At 40.5% G+C, this 16,686-nt stretch overlaps 1 protein-coding gene across 4 annotated transcripts in view; it reads right to left on the minus strand.

Moving 5' to 3' along the window:
- Positions 1 to 14,998, minus strand: part of LOC100882037 (disintegrin and metalloproteinase domain-containing protein 10) — a 120,314-nt gene extending 105,316 nt beyond the window's left edge. For all 4 annotated transcript variants that reach the window (XM_076540209.1, XM_076540208.1, XM_076540207.1 and 1 more), the window contains exons 1-2: positions 14,727 to 14,998; positions 643 to 2,011 (exon numbers count right to left, since the gene is read on the minus strand). In XM_076540209.1, coding sequence (XP_076396324.1) covers positions 643 to 733 — 91 coding nt within the window. In that variant the 5' untranslated portion in view covers positions 734 to 2,011; positions 14,727 to 14,998. The remainder of the gene's footprint in view (positions 1 to 642; positions 2,012 to 14,726) is intronic.
- Between the last annotated feature and the right edge of the window lie 1,688 nt (positions 14,999 to 16,686).

A 16,686-nucleotide genomic window follows, 5' to 3' on the forward strand; every position in this document is an offset into this window, starting at 1 on the left:
CTCGTTGTTAAGCCGTTATCGTTCGTCTCTTCTATAGCGGAGTATTTTAAATTGCGACGTTCGCATCAGCCGTAAAACTACAGTCTGCCAACAACGTTAAGAGAAAAAGAGGGTCGGGTGCAACCGTCTCGTTCCTTGTAATTTCGACATCGGAAAAAACGTGGTCGAGGAGAAAGATTACAAGAAACTTCGATCGACACGAGTATCAAACGTAAAACACCGTCAAACATCGAGGAAGAGAACGACTGCTAATTCTCCAAACGAGGACCAAGTTTACGACCTCTTCTTTCGGACTTCCTAAGCTTAACTTCGTCGGTTGTTAGCGTGGAATTATTTTGATAGTTCTTGATTACAGTTTATAGGTTTGATACAGCTTCGAAAAAGGTAGGCATTTGGCAGACGTTTAACGTCCATTAACCATCGCGCAAATCCATCTTTCAAACATTCCGTATAATGTTGGGAAAAGTTATCTGTTAGAAAGCTCTTTCGCGGAGAAAGTATCGAGAAAATTATTCACCTTCGGAAAGAAGGGGTCGAACGACCGCATAATCGTCTGTTGCGGTCTCGTCACGATAAAGACAAAAAAAGGGGGAGAAAAGGAAAAAGGAGCAATAAGAAATTACGAGTGGATCGAGCACTTACCTTTGTGTGGTATTAGCGGCCAGGGATGTAACGGGGAGCCGGCAACCAGCCAGACACATGCCAGCAACACTCCGAACATTTTCACCCCCATCCACTTCGGACAGACGGAAACTTCCCTGCTTGTCCTCTCTCCACCTCCTCCGCCCCCTCCTCCCCTTCCTCCTCCACCTCCACCTCTTCTCCTTCAACTTCCACGTTCACGTTGCAGACCCCGTTCTCTTCTCTTCTTTCGCTCGCGAATCTTCCCGTCTCACCCTCTTTCTCCCTTTAATCTCTTAGGTCCTCGTCGTTTTTCTCCCCGCACACGATCGTCCGTACCCTTTTTCCGGACTCCTCCAACTCTAGCGCAACCGACCAACCCCCAAAACGAGGGGATGAACACGGCTAGTCGAGCCAGACACGGCCACCCGGCAACTTGTGACTGTTGGAGTCTCTGACCCACGTTATCAAACTGGTATCATACTCTTCGGAACTCGACGACGAACACGGGTGTTGCCTCCAAGCTTTTCAGAAGTCGATGAATCGAACGCGACCCACGGTCATTATTGTCGCAAACGGTGAACAGAGTACTTTTCTTTCCGAGCTATCCTCGGCATCTTCGAATTTAAATTTCGACGAAGATTTCGTGCCACGCTTTATTTATTCCCGGAACTTTGTCTCCGTGGAATGCACTTTTCCGGAAACACGTGGATGTCGCGTCTTCGGAATTCCACATCGAGGCGATCAACGCCCGGATAGTTCTCGATTCCAGCATCGCGAACGGGTCTCAGAAACGTTTAGCAAAAAGTCGAAACTTTTGTTTCGTTCATCACCGTCGGATAATATATTCCTCCACTAGCTATTTGTCTACGATACCCTTATTGTCGTCTCTACCATTCTAGACTACTATTTACATCACCGTCGATCAAACTCCGCCATCGTTGCCGTCTGTATTATCCCCTTTCGAGTCTTTATCCTCGACGAACGGGATACCTCGTGACGGATGCATCCTGATCAGATCTTCTTCAGGGTCTGCAACGTTCCAGAAATCCTGAATCCGAGAATCTCATGTTGCGAGGGTCCCTCGAATTCGTTGAACGCGTGTAAGAACTTATTGCGGTTCGCCAACGTTTATTAAACTTTCTCTCAGCGGTCGGAAGCTGCCTCATCGACTCGGACAAGGAAACGGCGTCAAAGAGAAGCTTTTGGTTCACCTAAATCCGTGGAGCCGCGTCATGCAACGTCAGGAAGGACATACTTCCTCGTTCCTGCCATATTCGTCGAGGATCTCCGGTCTTCTAATGAAATACTTCGCGTGGCTGGTTGGTTATTAAAGCGAGATGAAAGGAACTGGCTGTGATCGGACTCCCAGTAATTTTCACGGCTTTATCTGGAAAAACAAGAATAATGCCAAATTTAGTATACAAGTTTTAACGTGTTTTCGAAATGTTAGTTCCAAGAATTTCTAGGTGGCAACACAGTGTACGCACGTAAATAATATTAAAATTATAAAAGTTTCTCGGAGCGAAGGTTGAATTATATCTGGATCTCGGCAAACAAAACGAGAAAGAGAAAGACAGTTTAGTTGCCACAAAACCTATGCAGATCCAAAGTTCTGCTCGTTAGTGAGACGAATTTTATTTGCATCCAATTAAAACGCAACTTCCCTAAATACTTCCAATAGCGAGCTCGATTTCGTCTCGCTCGATAAACTAGCGAACGTTTTGCGGCCTCGTGGAGCGCGACTTTTTTACGTTCGAAAAAGTACTAAAAGCTAGAAAAATTCTTTGGAAATAGGGCCTTCAGAAAATAGATTAATTTAATAAAGTTTTCTCGTTGTTCGGAAGCAATGATTGGTACATTAATTCGAAACGTTCTCTGTTTATTATACCGTGCGCTAGTTCCATTAATTAGTCGTATAGCCCCCGCTAAATATTTCATCCCTTCCAGTTCCTTGCGTTTCCGCATTGTTAGAGGAATCCAATTAAACGAACGATTTATCTTTGTCCGGCAAGGACAACGGCCATATCCGGGGTATTAATTAATTTGTTTGAAAAATGCCTGTTTCGCAACAAACACCTTTTACGTTTGACGTTCATAACGACAAGTACTTTGTACGCCGAATTCTGTTTATTTCTTAAAAAGAAGCAACAATATATTTACGTAATCTCCTGTACGGGAGACTAAACTCGCTCCGGGGAAAATCTATACCGGAGATTTAAAAGTAAACGTTCATTCGAGTCAATTAACGAAAGAAATATCGTTCATGGTTATTTCTCCAGCGCGCACGATTTGTACGTGTCATCAGAGATCGACTACGAACTTTTTAAAAGCTCTCTTGCTAAAACCTATATATTTTCTGACCGGCAGAATTTTTGATTTCTAAAAACGATTCTGTAATTCCATTACGGGTATAATTCCAGCAAATTATTTATTAAGAAAGTTAAAAGCGATTGTTTTTCTAAACAGATAGGCAATAAAGAAAACACGAAGGAAGAAAAACGTTCGCCCTAGCATCTTTCTCTCGATACGGTAAGCTCCAAGTTCTTTTTTGTTAACACACCCAGGTACAATAGACTCGGTGCAACCGGCGATAGCAGCATTATTTTCGACCCAATGGAACCCTGTTTGTTTCCGAAAGATAAGGAAACAGAAGAGCACTGTTGTCACAGATAATACAGAGCAATATCTTCGCTGCTCGAAACAGCAAATACGAGCAAAAGACTATCTGAAAACGAAGCTTGAAAACATTTCGTGTAGCAATTTAAAAAAGTACACACACAATTTGTAGTGTTCTTAACAAACTCTAGACCGCCGACGAGATCCTAGATACAGACGCTTACAATTTCATTCGTTTTAAATCTCGAACGTTTTGCTTTCATTTGCAAAGCAATTTGGACGTGTCGGAAACTCTTTGCTGCTTCGCGTCAAATAGGGGTGTTTAGAATTTTTTAGAATTGGGAATTTGGGGGTTGGTAATTCGGTAGATGAGAATGGGGGGATTTGAGAATTTGGGGGATTGGGAATTGGAGGATTTGAGAATTTGGGGAATTTAGAATTCGGGGGGTTGGTAATTCGGGGGGTGAGAATTAAGGGATTTGAGAATTTGGGGGATTGGGAATTAGGGGATTTGAGAATTTGGGGGGTTGAGAATTTCGGGGGTTGGTAATTTGGGAGATGAGAATTGGGGATTTGAGAATTTGGGAAATTGGAATTTAGGGGATTTGGTAATTTGGCAAATTCAGAATTTCGGAAATTGAGAAATCGGGGGGTTGGTAATTCGGGGGGTGAAAATTAGGGGATTTGAGGATTTGGGGAATTGAAAATTTGGGGGATTGGAAATTGGGGGATTTGAGTATTTGGGGAATTGAGAGTTTGGGGAGTTGGTAATTCGGGAGATGAGAGTTGGGGGATTTGGTAATTTGGGAAATTCAGAATTTGGGGAATTGAGAATTCGGGGGGTTGGTAATTCGGAGGGTTGATAATTTGGGGAGTGAGAATTTGGGGGATTGGAAATTAGGGGATTTGAAAATTCGAAGAGTGAAAATTAGGGGATCTGAAAATTGCAAGAGTGAAAATTAGAGGATTTGAGAATTCGAAGACTTGGTATTTGGGGGTTTGAGACTTTGAAAATTTGCAAGTGGTTTTTATAAAATTGATCTATCACCCAGTACCAACCCTAGAACACCTACACCTCCACTGAGTCATGAAAAATAAAATTGCACCGAAGCATACTCAACGTAAAACACCCCTTGCAATAAAAACGATACTTCAATAAATTCCTCCCTTCTCAATAATTCTTTTTAATTGCTGTGTTTTCGTATGACACACCTTAGATCGATTTACATTCCACCATAATCGTTATTTGACCATTTTCACTTTCCTCCGTTTCTAATTTTCTTCCTACTTGCACCGTATTAATTATCGTCTGGCAGAAATAGAGGCGTTAGAATAAAACGCTGGTAAATTAATCGCTAAAGCAACATAGGCAGGAGTTATTTCTCCTTTTCGTACACTGATGCAAAAATAACGACTCGACGCTACTTTCTTGTAATTACTGCCGCGAACTACGAGAAGGGGCGACCGAAAAAAAGGTTCTTAATCGGTTTTGTTTCCTGTGTTTGCGCATGGAAAATCTTGTTGTTGCAATTTTCGATTCAGGTGGAATTCTTTTGCAGTCAAAGTGCTTGCTTAAAGACTCCGTAATGGAAATTCATATCGAAGACTGTTGAATTAACTTATAATGCATAGAATGCCATTTTTAGAATACTTTATTCACACGTTGAAAATGACATTAATAGTTGATTACGGATCTACATTAAGAATGTGTAATGGATGTAAATTCGACATCGTACATTTAGCAATCAATCACCAGTAATTAGCGTTAATTCTTAAAACGCTAACTCTATTTTCTGAGCCACCTAAGATAGCTTTGAACCGATTGCACGAAACGCGGCATCGACCGAAATGCCAAAAGCGATAAATTCCATTACGAACCATAATCAAATATCTGTCATAGAGCTAGATTAATTGCAGTTAACATCTACAATTCCAAGCTTCGTTTTAACATCTACGGTCGAAATCTATCGAATTCCGCATCGATCGGATGTCGATAATTGATTTATCGCGAAAATCTTCGGCACAGACATTTACCGAGAACGTAATACGCGAGTCTGAAAGCAACTCGCCATAAAATTCCGCGGCGAAACGCTGAAAGCGCTAGCCGTATCAGCCTTTTCAGCGGTCCAGTATCACCGCGATGAAAGCGTTAGACGTTGGGTCGCGACGATCGCGATAGGAAGTGCTCATTGAAGAGGGTGCAGCCAAAAGAGCGAGCTGCGACAATAAGGCGGCTTTCACGCGGCTCCACTTTGCTGGACACGCCACTTGCCGGTTCATCGTCTTCCTGCCTTCCTTTATATGGACCACTTCACCATCGACGTAGCTGAATGCCGACCGTTCGCTCGTAAAACCCGCAACCCGAACAAAAAGCCTCGATTTTATCGCTAACACGTTCGCGACCGACGCAGGACCCAACCGTAAACGAATCGACAGACCCATTTTTCTGACGAGTTGCTTTTACGGACGCGGTTAACCTCCTCGTAAAACGACCACGCCGACTTCTTGTTATTCAATCATTCAACGCGTTAATTGCCAATCGAACAAAATCCATCGACCAATTTTTATTGCATTATTTTTATTATTTTACAGTAAGTGGGTGAGGCACATTTACTTTGAAACGATGTGGTTGAAAAATGAACAAATGATAGAACATACATGCATACATACATAGATACATATATACATACATGGATACATACATACATGCATGCATGCATGCATACATACATACATACATACATACATGCATGCATGCATACATAGATACAAACATACATACATGCATGCATGCATACATACATACATACATACATACATACATACATACATACATACATGCATGCATGCATACATACATACAAACACACATACATGCATGCATGAATACATACATAGATACATACATACATGTATATTAATATGCACAATATTTATCATCATGCAGATCAGCAAAGCTTTTGAAACTGTAAAATGGTAATTTGACCTCTTTAGTAATTTTAGAACCTGACAATCAAACTTGTTAACAAAGTTACATTAGCCACATACGAATTTGCATTTCAATACATAGACACAGTAGAAACTGACGTTCGTGGTCAGACACGCTATAACAAGAACAATCTTTGAATCAGTCTTATTATTGTCCCAACATTAAAAGTTACTTCTCCTGCAATTTAACTGAATCTGCAGTGTCAATTCTACGGCCACGTTCCTAATTAAATAAATTAAAATTGATATTGGAGACCCAGAACGCGTTTAATCCGCAGAACGTGAAGGACGTACAAATGAAAATAACGGAATATAAAACGTTGATCCCGTACCTGAAGCTGGATCTGATCAGTCCAACAAGTTTAACGTGGTATAAATAAAGGAAGAAATTGCGGTTTCGTTTACGGGAACTTGTTTCGAGTTGAATAAGCAGAAACTTAATCATAAATTAAATGAGCTCGAATCCATTTACGACCGTAAATGCTACAACGTTCTTGGTAATCGAATGACTAGCGTCCACTGAAGCTTAATTATAATCGTAATTACGTTCCAACTTTGCCGAGTAACTTTTCTATTCTATTGTGTTTAAACGAATTTCTTCTGTTTTCGACTTTATCTTCGAAGGTATTTCCTGGAGTCTTTCTCTTTCGAAATCTATTTTCGCGCTCTCGAAGTCTGGCATGACAGATTGAACTGATTTGGCAAATTCGATGAATTTTGTTACAGCGACGATACGTCGAGACAATATGACAGTCGGAGACAGAAGGAATTAAATATTTTCTAAATGTTCGACAGACTTTTCAAAGACACGTGTACCGGCGTCTGCGTAATTAGAGCACGTTCCTTTGAAACACAAACACGTATTCTCATTATAACCAATAGAGGATTTTATAAATTCTCCGGGTAATGAGACTCCGCAATCCTGGTTGGCTTGCACTGGCTGGCTGTGTCTTCTCCAGAAAATTAGGACGTGTTTGCGAGCGATGCTGCGCGATAATAAATTTAATTAGGCTGGCGAACGAAACTATAACGAAAGACTCGTTGATAAAAGGAAGCGAGATTGGAACAAAAGAGTCTTGTATATTTTTTGTAAACCACCATTCATAACTCTAGAAACATGCACGCTCGAAATTTTAAACAACGAAATCTGATCCCACGTAACAAACTTGCTCGCGAATAAACTGTTGAGTTGGGAAAGCTACCAACCGCTTTTTTTAACGAGTTTGTAATAAAACCTCACATTTTTTTTGTCCTATTCTCTTTTCGCCTTGGGCACTTAGAAATTGTTCACTGTACTCTCACGGACAAGTACACATAAGATCGGAAAGGCGACGTACGGTTTCATCGTTTATATTTTTACCTTACACGTTTTTAAATCCTCACCTCTTCCCTTGAGCTACAATTTTTTGGACAGTTATTCAGTACTGTGTAATTGTTCCTACAAAGTGGAGACCACTGAAGAAAATTAAAATGTTAGGTAAACTATGCATTCGGTGAACTTTGATTATAACGATTATCAGAATTGAAAAATTTAATTGCAGTGAAAATACGAGGCTAGTTTATCACAAACAAATGTGCGTCACAAGTGTGATATTGTAGGAAGAATATCTTACATGAAATATTAATAATAATTTGGTAAAGACGTAACAATATAAGAGTGCGTTACAAGTGTGACATTGTAGGAAGAATATCTTACATGAAGTATTAATAATAATTTGGTAAAGGAGTAGCAATATAAGAGTGCGTCACAAGTGTGACATTGTAGGAAGAATATCTTACATGAAGTTTTAATAATAATTTGGTAAAGAAGTAGCAATATAAGAGTGCGTCACAAGTGTGATATTGTAGGAAGAATATCTTACATGAAGTTTTAATAATAATTTTTTAAAGGAGTAGCAATATAAGAGTGCATCACAAGTGTGACATTGTAGGAAGAATATCATACATAAAGTATTAATAATAATCTGCTAAAGCAGTAGCTATATAAGAGTGCGTCACAAGTGTGACATTATAGGAAGAATATCTTACATGAAGTATTAATAATAATTTTTTAAAGGAGTAACAATATAAGAGTGCGTCACAAGTGTGACATTGTAGGAAGAATACCTTACATGAACTATCAACTCTTTGAGCTCGATAGGTGACTCACAGTCACCATTATATTTAATGACACGTGTGATGTATAAACATAGTGAAACAAACAACAGTGAAAATTATTAGCAAAGAAATAATAACCTCAAGAAAATGCATTTAATTTTCAAACTAAGTTTTGATAAGTCAAATTATCTTCGAGTGCAAAGGGTTAATAATAATATGGTAAAGCAGTAACAATATAAGAAATCGTGGAGTAATAAAAGAATAGTCTTTATCCGAGATGAAGGTAAAGAGTAGATCTTTTTGGAGGTCGGTGTATCCTGTGTAGACTACACGAAAAGCAAATTACATGGGTATCCAAGCGTAGTCCTTTCTATTTTCTCGACAAATCCTGAACGTTCTGCAGGATCCCGTGATAGAGCCGAGCTTAAGAAAAGCTGAACTTGGATTAATTTAATCTTCGACGTGCAGGTGCATCAGATTAACCGGCGTGCGTGTGTCTGGTTATGGAGAGATCGTTAGCCGGGACGTACTGACAAGCGATAAATTAACCGGAAGAAATTTGATCGGTAAACGTGCTGGTTCGTCTCAACTTCCGCCACTTAATTTACCTCGGCAATCCTGCGATTGACTTCGCGGAGTATCCGTAATGGATGATTCCGCGGACCGGAAAGAGGGATAAAAGCACGAGAATATATCGTTTCGATCGCGTCCAATTGTTGTAATGAATCAGAAAATCGTTGGCGTACCAGCAGATTGCGCTCTCGAGTAAATAAAAGGTTCGATTCGTGCGTTAAATCTTGCCGATTAGCCCGGCACCGCTGAAAAACGGTTTTGCAAGCTGGAGTTTGATTTATTTATTGGGCCGATTTTACGAATATTTTCAATGAAACGAACCCGCGAACGAAGGAACACGGATAAATGATTATTTATACCCCTTATCAATTTCGATGAAATTACGGTTACATGGCAACACGCGCGACCGTGTACCGGCCGGATGGAAAGGTAATATTTAATTCGTTAAAAATACAAAGCGAGAAATTAAACCTTGTTTATCCGATATCGTATTTGCGATAATTTTTTATTACGCTTTTGTGAACACCGGTAACACGATTGCAGCGGAACTTATAATGAATAACGAGAGCCTGTACAAGGGAATAAATTTGACCGAATCAACGACTATCGATCATGCTCCTTTCAAAACCGAGAGGAAAAAGGTATTCGCGTTTCGTGATGTGCAAACGTCAGGCTTTTATTCGATGAAATTGTTGGATTGAAAATTTTTTACGAAGGATGAAAAAAAGTTTTACCGTAAAATTGTTTCGGAATAAAGGGGAGAATGATATTTTTGAAGTAGTACCGCGAAACGTTTTGCAATAACGCTGCATAGCGAAACGACGAGGAGTTATCGCGATTACGATTCGATCGTTTTATTTATTACGATCGTTCGCGAGCCGAGGCTAATTAATATCCTCGATATGCAAATCGCTAAAGCCGCGGTGGCTAGTTCGAATTCTCGTTAAGCAGTTACCCGTGTTCCTTTAGAACCGTTCGAAACGAAAGAACGCTACATTGTTCCCGGGTGCTTCCTATATTTCTCAAATGAAATTGTGATGCCGGACAGGAGAGAAATATCGAGAATAATGTGCAAATTATACGGCACATTTAATCTTGTTTAACCGTTCCCCTGCGCACGACATAAAATAGACTATTAAGAATGACAAATGTACGTGTACAATTACTAATCGAAATACTAAATTAATTTCAACGCGAATGTTTATGAATTTATCGCGCTACACTGCGATCTATTTATTCGTTACTCTACGTAAGAAGCTCGATTACTGTTACATAAAAACAGAAATTTCAGGACCAGTTAAAAAGATGAAACTGCTCGTTCCATGGAGCGACATACACGAGGAACGATCAGAAATGAAATTAAACCTTTGAAAATTTCATTCGCCGCGCGGAACGGATAATTCACGGCGTGTCCAATTAGAAAACACGCGATCCGTCGACGGCTTGATAATTCTTCCGCAAACGAAACGTCGCTTTCGCCCCATTTTCGAGCATCCACGATTCGCGAGGCAACACACGAACCACGGTTACGTGTAACGCGTGCACGAAGAGAGAAATTTCCGAGGGGTTCAACGAGTAAGGTTGGAACGCCGGATTAGACGGAGGGGTTCACGAGTGCCGCGAGAGCTACACAGACTCGTATAAGCATTCCTTCTCAATTAATAACTGGACGCGATACTTTTTCCACATCAACTTCATGGATAATCACACATGCATAATAATAAATTCTATTAATCTGACAAAAATTATTACACCCTTTAGCGACGTGCTTATAATGTTTTTATCAAGTGCGTCAGTCAGAACTTACTAATTTCAGCCGTAACATGAAAACAGACAGAAACTTGAAATGTTACGTGAATTTGGTATCATGCAGTCGTTGACTATGCAAATTATAGTTGGACTTGAACTCCAAATTGAAATATATTCGAGTAAAATTGGTCATTGCCGAAGTATGAGTGCGTCACGAGTCAGACTCGTCGAAATAGTGTAAGGGGTTAAAATTAAAAGCCCCAATTTGAGTCTAACAGTCCCAAAATCTCGAACTATCAGAACTTAGAGGATCCAATATCTAATTTCAAAATGTACCCTACATCACCTGCGGACCCTTGATAGAATAATGTTTGTAAAAAGTGTCCAGCACCTGGTGCCAATAGGTCGATAATTTTGAGGTAGGAATTTTGTGGCTCACCGTATATTCGGCCACCTGTAGCAAGATATTGCCGCTGTCTTATCGTGAAGCAGGATGGAAAATAAAGGAGCAAAAGCAGGTCCTGTGTGTTCCGTTTCAGGGTCCGTTGAATGGGACGCGAGAGAGGAGGCTGGCCATGGAAGGGGGCGGCAGCAGGATTCAATTACCCCGGAAGAAGACCAGAATTTTGTATCATCCCTCGAGCACGACTACAGATTTTCAATGAATCTTGTCTGATTCTACGTGACCGGTAGGCCGAGTTAGTTACACGAACGAGTCCGACCAATTGCCTTCGTTTCTGCCCCGTCTACTCCAACCTCTTTTTCATCGTTTCCTTCCTGCTTCCGTGACCTTTGTACCGTCTCTCTTTCTCCCTGCAGTTTCTCTTTCGCTCTTGGTTCCCTAACTGCAGGTAATTCGACGGACATTGGTGAGCTTCCAGAAAACGTTTCGGTGATTAATCCTTGCAATCATGGAATTATACGTAAAGTTTATCGAGTTTTTGGGAATTTAATCGTATCTACAAACAGGAGGTACGCGAGCAAACTTGCGTCGGAAATATCACTTCGGTTTAGTCTTTTTGTATAATACTTGAATCTATCGGCTGTGATCGAATTATGAACGGTGCACGGATTAATATTTCAAAGTTAAGAAGAGCGCTTAATTAGCGCCGGCGTATCCCTCTAAACGAGGCGCGAATATAAAATTAGGTTAATTCGGTGGAGAACAATTTACGGCAATGTTCAAAATTAAGAAGCACGTTCCGCTTGATTATAATTACAATATTTTATTCTTTGCGAAATTAACGTTGCCACGGATCTCGGATTTTATCGTAACTATAAGTTATACTTCCCTTTCGGGGAAAGAGGATTTGGTTATTAAAGATAATGTTGCACTTGTTCGAGCAGCAATTAACCCTTGATCGCTTTGACCCCAGGTCATAATTCAAAATTTCCATTTAATTTCCCCAAAGAACTTTGCAGCGATGTTCCAGTTTTTCCATCGACATACAGTTAACGTTTCGTTGAAATCGAACGATATAAATTTCGAAATCACATTGACCCAGAAAGAACCTCGTTTGATCACCTTTGATTCCCTCTGCGCTCTTCATGTACCCCCGTCGTGCAAACATTTTTTTCCTACCCTGTTTGTCCTGCCGCATTTCCAACGACCTAAATATTAGTCCAAGACTTTACTAGTCAATGTTCCCGTTTCTATTTGCCGGCGAATCGTTAAACGTCGCATTTTACACCGGCGGCTTCCTCCAAAATGGCAGCTAAACAACTTGTACGCGTTACACGTGTATGTTATTTTTCCCGATGGGACTATTCGATTCCTTTCGGGTTCTGGGAGAATCGCCAACTGGCTGGCAATTTGGAAAAAGAAATATTCGCGTAAATTGGAAGACGATCGCGAATGACGACAGACTGTCGCGAACAAGATTTGTCGAGCATTTTTGGCATCCGGTAAACGCTCGGTAAATGGACGATGGGGCCGGTCGAATATTTAATATACACCGATAAAACATTCAAGCGAACAGTTTTCGGTAAACTACAGTAAATTACAAATGAATATTTTGGAACAGTGGAACGCGTTCGACGAAAATCACGTGGCTGCTTTTAATTGAATTCGTGCTGCAGCGAATGGACGGCCATGTATGCTGAGAGATAATCGATCTATCATCCTGAACCACGTAAAATTAATCACCTTTGCCGCGTGCTCAATTTTCGTCAGGGAAACGCGTCGTGATATTCCCGGAATTGAACTGTCTTGCCTCTCTTCCGTTAAATCAATTCCGTGTCGCGATAGCAAATTGTTACACAGTTGACAAAATTAATCTCCAATTCGGACGGTCCGCCGTGCCGAACAAATAAATTTCCTACCCCTATTCGAATCGCGCGATTGTTCGACAAACGAGCTGATGTTGCCGATAGCCGAACTGCCGTATCGGACGAAATTCCTTAGCAGCCGAGGTTAATCAATGTTTACATCGGGAAGAAAAGTTTCAAGGTTTCGAGAACACGGAGATATCGCGACTCAACTTTTGACTTGTAAAGGCGTAAACGTGAAGAGTTTAATTATCGAAGATGCGGCTATCAAGGGTCTAATTATCGGCCAGGTAGTTTCCAACTAAGTAGATATCAGGAAAGTTAGTTATTTGGTATCTGGTCGCCTGGGGAACTGTCACGGATATATAAACCAAATATTCGGTAACAAGCAAAATCACCCAATTCGCGTGCATCGATTTTGACGCAATAGCGACACAACGCAACCGTATCGACAATATTTTAACTAACGAACAGTTCAAAAATTCTGTTATCTTTTTTTCAATATGTTTTCAAGCAATTGGTACTATTTAAAGTAGCAGTAGAGGGAGCATGTAAAGAGCACAAACAAACAACCTCTATTATTCTCTCGATATTCTCCCGATTAGAGGGTCATCCTCGGCGATACAATCCTGGTCCAATAGCGCGTCTCGACGCACTTAATTCAGTAATTTAGCAACGGCAGCGTCGATCGCTGTGCCGTTACAGCGTCGTTCCGTTTTAATGGCCCTCCACCTGTTGGTGGCCAGGCTGCTTCGAAAGTCACGTCATTTGCCATTCCGTCCCTCGCTTTTTCACCGTAAATGTTCCGTATGCAACCTATCTGTCCTTCAGTCGAAATTTTTCGAGAAACGTTACCCTTATTAAATTTTAACCCCATGAAATCCACGTATAAGCACTGATCTTTTTAACGTTATTTTCGTATAATTATCTAAGAAGTTATCTAAGAAGTTGGCAGCATAATCGTCTATCATGATGAATCGCAGGAAAAAGAAAGTAATGTAAACGTCCGTATCTTGGACGTAGCAGTTTCCCGTTCAAGTTTCGCGACTTTTTATTTCGTTCACGATAACATCCCCTGCTTACGAAGTTGACACGAGGCTTCGAGGATGATCGACGAGAGAGTGGAAAATTAGCGACAACACGGTCTTTCTCGAAATGAGACGTTAAGCCCGGTTAGGATGACGAGCTTGCGTGCGAAACGCTTAAAGCTCGCGTGGATTATTGTGCGGATCGGTGATCAATAAGGCTGACTATGATGGAGTAGTCTGACGGCTTGGCATATTAGAAAAATTGCATTGTAACCGGCTCGTTGCCGAGATATTTGTGTTTACTAAATTACACGTATGTCTTACAATTCCTTGAAAACGATACTATACAGTAGGACAAATTAATTTGCAGCTCTGATTAGGTGGTTTTTAAATTCGACATCGAAATGGTATACAATTATTAGTTCCATTTGATCAGCATCGTTAATACAGGTAATAGATTAAATTAATGAAGAGGGAAACCAACGTTAAACAACAGACGTGTTAATTAACTGCGAGCGGAATCAATAGTAAATGTACCACTGGAAACATCATAACAACCGTTTGAAGGGTTCTCTAAGGACTAACAAATATACAAAACCCGTATTGTTTCCGACCATTCTATTATTAAAGTAAATCGTTATTGTTTGCAATCACAATTACCTTCGGCCAATATTTACACGAAACGGAACAACGAAATCATATTCGAACTTTTTAATAATTTTCATCAAATTATGCAGTACCAAAATACCTCGTGAATCCCGAATTCATAAAATGTAAACTCACCAGACTTATTTCCAGCAGGGCAGAGCCAGTGTCGCAGCAATCGGTTTCAGGGATTTTGCGAAAGCCGGCAGCTCCAACTTGCTGGCACGAGATCACGTACGCCGGAAACGGCCGAAGAACTCTACGAAGGGTCGTAATCTCGCGAACGTAAGCGTGTTGCGTGAAATCTGTCGCGAACAGTCACGTGTCACGAAACGACGCGACGGCAGTTAGAGACACGGGGATACGCACGTGTTAACAGGTCGAGCGCTCGAGACGCACTGCTGCGCCGATCGTAGCTCGAACAACTGCCGGGCCGCGGCGTTCACCCCCCACCCTCTCTCCAGCCGCCCTTACCCCCTCCGCCGTGCGACGGAAAAACGGGTGGAAAAGTTGTCGGCTGTATGATCGGCCGATTATTGGCGCTGCCAAAGGGTGGGGGCATAAAAGGGATGTTTTCTGATTCTATGTACACTTCACGACGAGTTTTCCGAGAATTATAGCTTTCGGGTCGAAATAGAGACATCTATACTTTGACCTATTATTCTGATATAGAAACAACAAATAATTTAATGTTGTAATATGTCGGTGTTCAATTTCGAAGCGAAATACGTCGCGAATTTAATCAAAATTAATGAGCATTTATACATTTGTAACAAATGATTAAATATGAAATTGCAGGGGAAAGTTCATTAGTTGATTCTCGTTCGAAACTCTATTGTTCCGTCGTGAGAATGGTGGTTTTACTGAAAATAATTCGGTGAATGTATAGGATTCTTGGAATATCTTTTCAATTCAATTTCGAACAGTAGGTTTTTAAATTTAATTCCGGCGTAACGGGGCGAAAATATATTAAATCTCGTGTAATTTAATATTTAGCATGCGGTAGAATCCGTTTTAATGATCCGATAATCAATATTTAGTATCGTGTAACCGCAAAATCAGTTCAGATCAGAGTTTAAAAATTCGTTAACAAGTTCTTACGGAGTGCAATTTTTGTCGGATGAAACGTGTTTTTAATTTTTCATACTCGAAGAAAAATTTATTCGGATTTGGAACGGAAACGTATCAAGTATTTAAAAGCGTCTTCTGATTAAACGGGTGTGAAATCGTGAATGAATTTCCTGCCAATCTATGACTCGGTTTTCCAATTTTTCTCGATGCAATTCCGCCGAAGCTCGAGGAGGATGGAAAGCTGACAAGCGAAACCGACTCATCCGCGTAAATATTTTATGATCTCGCAAACAGTAAATTAAATATCACGGAAAAAGAAGTAAGTCGTCGGACAGGCAAATACCCGTGCAAATTTTTACAAGTAGTGATACACGGATCAATTATTTTCCGGAATTAATATATGTTTGCATAAAGCTACGCAGCTGTATTTTTAACGAAAATCTACTTGGACGAAAGAAACGGAAATATTGCGAAAATAAACCCCGGTGAAATATGTGTGCGTGGAAGCCTGGGGAACGATTTTTTGCTACATTCATTTGAATGAAGAATATAAACGAACCGGCATTTGTTTTGGAACAATTTCAAAGTATCAATGTAATAATATTTGCTGAAATATTTTCACCGCGATTATTTACGTCCGCCCTCGAATTATTCTTGTTGCGCTGTTGAAGAATACGTAAATTCGTAAAAATAAGTCGCGGAAATTTCGCTCATTATACGCGTACAAAATAAAAGTTTGCTACTTCGATGTTGTAGAAAATTGAGGTTTATTTTGCTGCAGAAAATGAAGGCCGCTTTGATACTCAAAAAGCGCGATTCATAATGAACTGTAACGCGTAAAAATAGTAAAAATTTTTTCCCAAATTTGCCCACCGATACAAAGGACAGTTCGTAGTTAAACAAACGGGAAACGTTGTCGAAAAATGAAAAGGACGTTCACCGTTTTCCCGAGTAACTTCCCCGGTAAGCGGTTCTCTTCAATAATTTACACCGTTGGGGCGTTGTTTGCCGCAATCTCTCCGTGTAA

Source organism: Megachile rotundata, chromosome 15 (genome assembly GCF_050947335.1).
Source record: "Megachile rotundata isolate GNS110a chromosome 15, iyMegRotu1, whole genome shotgun sequence".
In the NCBI taxonomy this organism is placed as follows: Eukaryota; Metazoa; Arthropoda; class Insecta; order Hymenoptera; family Megachilidae; genus Megachile; species Megachile rotundata.